At 35.7% G+C, this 8,112-nt stretch overlaps 1 protein-coding gene across 1 annotated transcript; it reads left to right on the forward strand.

Annotated features, from left to right (window-relative positions):
- Positions 1 to 5,275: 5,275 nt before the first annotated feature.
- On the forward strand, positions 5,276 to 8,112 carry LOC141392443 (uncharacterized). The gene is given in 1 exon segment (XM_073965386.1): positions 5,276 to 8,112. A coding segment is annotated over 1 exon segment (2,715 nt). The 5' UTR covers positions 5,276 to 5,397.

Below are 8,112 nucleotides of genomic sequence, written 5' to 3' on the forward strand. Positions count from 1 at the left end.
ACAGTAGCTAATATAATCAAAATGCCTAAAATAAGGGGGTACCGTTATATGGAGGCTTTACAAAAATATGGACCTATGTTTCCAATTTTTGTGAAGAAGCCCTTTTTTAACCACTGGGAACCTCAAATTGCAGGTAGTTCGTTAAAAAATGTATCTAAGATATTCAAAATACCTAAAATCGGAAGCTATTCCAAAACATGGATTTATGTTGACAATTTTGTTGGAGAAGTTTTGTAATTCTGAAAACTTCAAATGTAAAATTACAGGCAGTTCGCTCAATATACCAAAACATGGACCTTATTTACATTTGTTGACGTTTTTAGTGGCCTCTAAGAACTCCAAATGCCAAATTACAGTTAGTTCGGATAAAAAGTCAGGTAAGGTCCCCAAAATACTTAAAACCCGGAGCTACCGGCAGATGGGGCTATACCAAAAGTGGACCCATACGCCTATGGAAAAATACACTCGGGAGCAAAAATATAGCGTTTTAGCACAATTATTTCGGACGCTAGAGTGATTACAACAGATCTGATTAAGAATATATACTTTAGAGGGTCGCAAATGATTATTTCGATGAGTTACAAACAATAAAACGAACTTAATATGCCCTCCATAGTATGGTGGAGGGTATAAAAATAGCATTTTCGTACACGGAGGAAAAACGGAAAAAAGAAAAAAAAAATAATCATAAAATACTAGCAGAGTGCCCGATACCTTGTATGTGGAAGGAGAATAATGTTCATCAAAACAATATTTATTCCCAGTCCTGTTTAGTACTTGTCATATCTCCATTCTAAAAACTAACTGCTATCTTAATACCAAATTTCAAAATTCCACCACAACAACTTATAGTAGGTATTTCGAAAACAAAATCCATATCTAAAATATACATATACATACACCAAGAGTGACATTAATACAGAAACTTAGAATTCTAACTCAATCCGCTCACGTAATTTTAAATTTAGTACCGATTAGTACTTAAGATTTGAAATCTGTGGCACATATTACCACAGACACATCCATACATATGTTAACCCTACACAAAAACAGCGACTATAATACCGTATATCCGAATTCTATTTCTACACACAATTTTAAATTAAGTACTATTTAGAACTTTTTGTACACATACGAGTATGCACTAATATCCGAAATCTCTTTCTTATCTCCATTCTACAACCAATACTTAATAGTAATACCAAAATCCTATATTTTAACAAAAATAAAGGTTTAACATTTAGTACCACTTAGTATTATTCGTACACATAACAACGAATTTGAAAACTAGCTCCATATCTCAACCCTTAACGCAATTAGAAATCTTAATTTCAAATTTCAGGATTCCACCTCTATCTATTCACCAAAATACAAATCGTACCAAATTTAGTAGTCTTAGTATGCATAAGTACAAATTTCTAAAACTACCAAATTTGGTACTTAATTTGGTACTTTCCATACCCATAAGTACGAATTTGCAAAACTACGCCAATTCTAAATTCCAACAGTATTCTTAACACCAAATTTCAGCTCTATCCATGCACCCAAATTCGTATTGTATCCAATTTAGTAGCATTTAGTACTAATCTCATCCATAAATACGCATTTTGATACCTATTTCAATCTTCAAAAAATGTCAGCATCCTTCTATTGCTTTACCTAAATGCACATTGTACCGAATAATATTCTTTAGTACTTTTCGTACACATAAGTTTGAATTTCAAATATTAACTTGTAGTGTAATCAATTTATCGAATAATAAATCCACCTATAGAACCCTAGAATCTATCAGCAGTTTAGAACTCAACAGCTGTTGCGAACTCAACAGCTGTTTAGTACTACACAGCTGTTTATGTTTAATAAATATTGTTTATTTTTAAGGACGATGTAACAAAAGAAAATAGGATTAAGGATACCGTTACATTTTATATATAAGAATGAACATTTAGAAAATAAAGGCAATCAAGTTTTAATAGCCGAGTTATTGGCTTCTAATAAAACCAATTTGTTTTACTTTGCACTATTGAGTGCATAAAAACTCCCTTTGGCATTTTTGAGTGCCAGGAAATAAACTTTCAATTTCTGCCAGTGGCGTTTTTAAGCGCCGGCAACAATAATAGGCAGGTCCTTTAAAACTATTGCCCTACATACATCACATGGCGATCCTGCCAAGTTCCACAAAATTCTCTTTGGAAGAAACAAATTCCTCACCAGCGGCAAATCCTGGTCCTAAACGGCTGTCAATGAGCGAGTACTTTGCCCGGCAACAGAAAAGACAGGAGGAAAAATTAACGCGAATTCCTGCCACGGACAAACCTAAACACCGTAGAGGCGGTAAAATTGTTAAATTACGCAAGCAGCTGGCTGATCTAAAAAGCAGAATAAACTCGGATCCTCCACTCTGGCTCCAAATAAATGACATTGAAAAACTGATGCCACAGAAAAAGAAATTTAACAACACAACACCAGCACACGTTTAAAATATATATATATATTTTTTTTTAATACACAATATGTGTTTATACAAATAAAACCAATTATATGAATTAAAAGAACATAAAAATTTTATTTAAAATACACAAGAATATTTTGTTGTTGACAAGACAAAAAAAAGCAGAAAAATAATGAATTGCAAGAATAAAGAAAACTAAGAACAAAACAATAATAAGAAAATGTCATTTTGACATATAGTACTAAATGTCAGAACAGAGTTGTATGAACACCAGAATTAAGGGTGCTTTAAATACTATGATTCACTATTTTCAATTAGGGTAGTTCACATTGAAAGATATGTTGTATATTTTTACGTATTAATAAGAATTTTTAGATGGAAAATATCAGTGAAATTATAGCAGAATTAGAAAATTTAAAAACAAATTTGAAAAAGAGTATCAATAGAGAATTTAAGAGAAAGTATATTACAGATAAATTTATTAAATTAAGTACTTTAAAAACTGAATTTGAAGAGAGCGCTAAATTAATTGATATCAATGAATTAACAGACTTAAAAGCAAAATTTGATAATATTTACAACGAAGTAGAGAACATTTTGAATAGCTTAAAAATAAAAGAGGAAACAACGCAAGTAAAAAGTTTACCAAATATGGCTACATTTGACATTTCAGTAGTGGGTAAAAACCTACAAATATTTAAGGGAACGTTCAAGTTTTTGGATGAATTCATCGAGCAAGCTGATCTTTTGCATAGTTTGCTGCAAGAAGAAGACAAGGAAACATTCGTTAAATACATTTACAATTTTAAATTATCAAGTGAGGTACGATGTACTTTGGGTAGAGCCAATAGACCTTCCACATTTGATGACTTAAAGAAACAACTGATTACTGCATACCCTAACCCCAAAACACTGCAACAGGTGTTATCAGAATTAGGATCGGAAAATCAAGGAAATTTATCAATAAATGAATTCAGAGAGAAAATTTCTGTATTGTCCGACCAGTTAAGTGGATTTCAAATAAATAGTTTAGCAAAACCATCTCCAGAAACGAGAGATGCTATATACAAGGCTAGCGACAATTTAGCATTAAATGTATTCATGAAGGGAATAGACGAACTCTATAAACCGATTTTGTTGGCCAACCCCCCTCAAACACTGAATGAGGCTGCGCAAAGATGTGCGGTCGCAGAGAAGACGCTTGACATACAGAATAAGAACATTTTCGCGGTTAATGGAAAGGAGAGCCATCAAGGTAGGACTAAATATGGCAACAACTACAGGTTTAATAAGGGATACAATAATAAAGATGGATTTCAAAATAATAACAGTAATTATAGCAATGTTAGATACAACGACAAAAGGAATATTCGCGGTAATGTGTACAACAGAGGAAATAGCAATTACGAAAGACGTAGTAACAATTACGGGTGCAGTACATGCAGCAATTGTAAATGTAACAAAGATCAATATCATGAACATAATAAAAAATACCAAGATCAGCGAAACCCACGATTCGATAACAGTCGCAACAACAATTTTAGAACACTGCCTTATGAAGAACAGGGAAACTTCGAAGGCCGGATGACAGAAGATGTGATCCAAGATGGCCAAATTTAAGAGTATACAACATTTCACTAAAGTCTACAGCATTTATAATCTTAAAATGCAAAAATATTAACATGAATTTAACATTCTTAATAGACACTGGAGCTGATGTGTCCATATGCAAGAATTGTAATTTTAGAAACTTAAATACAAATGAAACAGCGAAGTTGACTGGCATTACCGAGAATGCGGTACATTGCCTGGGAAAATCTGAACTAAACTTGGAACTTGAAGCAGAAGAACTAAAGCACAATTTCTACATAGTGAACAATGATTTCCCAATTCCAACCGATGGAATAGTAGGAAGGGATATTTTAACGAAATATATGTGTAAAATTGATTTTGAAACGTATACAATGACTTTCACTATAAATGAGAACGATGTGATCTTGCCGTTAAACACTAAACAACATAAAAATAATATTTTAGTACCTGCCAGATCGGAGTTGGTCATTCCCATTCACTTAGAAATACACGAAGACAGCATTGTGTTGAACAATGAAATTGCAACTGGAGTTTTTATAGCTAATTGCTTAATACCACAATATGGAGTGAAACATATAAAAATCTTAAACACAACAGAAAAACCAGTCAGGTTAAACAATTTGAAATTAAATACTAAAAGTTTGAATGAGTACAATATATATTGCGTCAAAGATGGCAATGCACTAAATAAAACTGATCGATTAAACGCTTTACTAAGAAGTGTAGATATTGGAACCGAAGATCCACATGCAAAAGAAAGCATCAGAATGATTATAAAAGATTTTCAAGACATTTTCCACTTAGCTGGTGAAAAGTTAAGTGTCAATAACTTTTACGAACAACGCATACAAACAAACGATAATAGCCCAGTGTACATTAAAAATTATCGACTTCCAGAAACGCAAACGAAAGAAATCATAGAGGATTCAGTGAGTCCTTACAATTCGCCCCTGTTAGTAGTACCAAAAAAGTCCAATGATGGTAAAAAATGGCGCCTTGTAGTAGATTTTAGAAAGCTAAATGATAAAATTATCAACGATAAATTTCCTCTAACAAGGTTGGAAGATGTTTTGGATAAACTTGGAAGAGCCAAATATTTCTCTACATTGGATATGACAAGCTCATTCCACCAAATAGGCCTTCAAAAAGATTCGCGTCCACTAACTGCATTTTCAACTGGCAATGGGCATTACCAATTTAAGCGCCTTCCTTTCGGCTTAAAGATATCCCAACATTGGACTATGTGGCGTTTTTCAAATTTTTCATTCGAATTGAAAAAATAAAACCAAGTGTGCTTTATTGGAATATTTAAGCAGAATTTAAGTTGTTTGCTTGATTTGCTGAACTGATATATGGCCGTACCGTCCAGGAGGAAAAGCGACAGCTTAGATCTGTCGGAATACTTCAACAATGACGACAGTGAAGGATATCGCCTGGCAGAATTCCTACAGAAAAGACGTGGTTGCGTACAACGTCAGAATTTTCTGTTCGTAAATAATGAGCCATTTCGACTGAGCGTGGATGTACAGACAGAGAAGGCTGAAGATGAAACAAACAGAAAAGAGGAAGAGACTAAAGCCGCAGATCAAAACAAATTACAAACGTCACAAGAAAAGACAAAGGAAGCGGCCGCAGATGGGGAAACCGGTGGGAATGAACAAAATTCGACACTTAAAGGGCCTGGCGTTAACAATATGCGCGCCTCCCCAGAAGCACCCATTTGTAACAAGTCGCCATTGTTTAAACAAACTTCGCCTATGAGGCCTTCTCCAGTAATGAGTCCAAGAATTTCGGCTGCTATTCGTAAGAGTGGAGGATATTCGCCCAGTGATCATTTACGTAGGTATAGTTTGAAAAGACTGTCAAAGTTTGGACGAAGAACGTTGTTGCAAGAATTCGAGAGCACTGTTTCAGACTCTGCATTTGCCCCGGATGTATGTAGCACTCCTTTGTCACAGGAGCCTGTTCAAAATAAGACAGCATCTAGAAATGATGAAAATATTGTACCCAATACAGAACAGGATACAAATTCTACCTTTATGGGTGGAAGCGGTACTGATAAAATATTCACAACGATGCAGTGTAAAGATACTGAGTTGAGGCAAATGTTGGGAAACATTATTGAGTCAACATTGAAGAAAACGGAGAGTGGAGTGAAACGAGGAAAAGAAGACAGTAATGTAGCCGAAAAAACATTAACTTCAAGCCAGAATAGTCCGGTGCACTCAAAAAGAGTATATACCTTAGAGAAAGGGGAAAAACCAGGACAAGTTATACTAACACCAGAGAAAAACTCGCAAATACAACCTCTAAGTCATGATGAAAGTTCAATTTCGAGGCACGCCAGTTTATACAAATCGAGGAATAAACGCTCTGCGTCACAAGTGCCTAACCGGTCAATGTTGTTAAATACCTCCTCTGTACCCCAAAGGAATGCATGCTCCAGCCCAAATGTTACTCTGCCGGATGTGCGACTCTCTGGTAGCTTAATGGAAATAAGTCCATGTAGCAGCCATCATCAAGCAGTCGATAGAAACCCAGTTGTCCATGACTATGCAGCTCCTAAAGACAAAAGTGCTATGAATATTACGTTATTGACCCCAAGAGCGAGACGATCATTTAAGAAAAGTATAGCAATGACGGAAGAGGCATCTACAAACCAATCACACATTACCATAAGAGTAGAAAGTCCAAGGTTTGGGCAATCTCAAAATGTAAACCAATGCAGAGGCAATAATGAAGGTTCAGCAGTACAGCAGTGCATTCACTCACCGTCCACGGCGGTGATATCTGACAAATGTCACGTATCATTCACATCCACGCCTTCAAAATGCCAAGGTCCTTCGAATGCCGATCTAACTCATGAGGAAGTTCCCAATACTCAACAGGTGAATATTTCCTTTGCAAATGCCACCAATTGCGAAGACATGATGGTTCCAGAGACCCAGGAGGCAGTACCAGAATAGCAGAATTGTATTACAGTTCAAACGGGATCCAATTTGGTAGTAGTACCAGTTAATCAAACATTTAACAACACGCTTCGTCCGTCCTCAGTTAATTTAACAACAGACAAAATAGAGCATGGAGAAAAACTTGATAAGGAAGGGGAACAAGGTATGCAGGCAAAGGAAACAACCACAAATTTTGAACCACAATTTGACGGTACAGATAACATCAAGCTGACAGATATTATGACGGATGATGAGGAACCCACTGCCAAGACAATTCTTACAGAATCTATTGAGAACGATAGTCAAGTTCCCTTAAATCTTGCAGCATGCAATAGTAATGGTCGATCTAAACGATTAAGAAAGAAATCTTTACCTAGACGTCGTCTTCGAATGGAAAATTCGCAGATTGCGAGTACGGAGACAGAAACAGAAGTAGCTCCATTACCGCTCCATAATCAAGTCAGTCATCGTAAGCGTAGTTCAAAGAAAAAACAGATACCATTAAATAAGGCTCCAGGTACCCCATTGAATGGAGAAAGGTTTGCTCTCGAATTAGCACGTATGAGCAACTATGAAATACTTGATTTACGTAAACGCAACTCTATGGGCAGAGTTTTCCCCATTAACGGGCGGAAATCGTCTCGGGCCAAGGAGGAAGCAATAAAGAAGCAGCTTCAACTATGTGATGAAATTGAAATGGAATTGAAACGGAGAAACGGAGAGATGTCCAGAAAAGATGATGATCACTACGAGTCCCTTAAGGTTGGCTCAAATGCCAACGTGGAGCAGTCCAGACATGGCAATGGCGATAATGAATGTTTACCAGCACCAGATGAGTTTCGTGATACGATTTCACAAGGAAACATGGATGATTGTCGTTCCTCTTTGATTGATGAAAGATCTAAGGACCTTGTTTCGTTTATAACAAAAACAAAAAAGCAAGAACGTAAACAAGCCGTGCCAGAAGTATTGCAACACTATTTGGAAATACCGAACAGATTAAGTCAAAAGAAGAAAAGTATGTCTCTGAGCAGGTCAAGACCTCGAACTCTTTCCATACCCATAAGTACGAATTTGCAAAACTACGCCAATTCTAAATTCCAACAGTATTCTTAA

Source organism: Musca autumnalis, unplaced genomic scaffold (genome assembly GCF_047663935.1).
Source record: "Musca autumnalis isolate F117 unplaced genomic scaffold, ASM4766393v1 scaffold_1, whole genome shotgun sequence".
Taxonomy (NCBI): Eukaryota; Metazoa; Arthropoda; class Insecta; order Diptera; family Muscidae; genus Musca; species Musca autumnalis.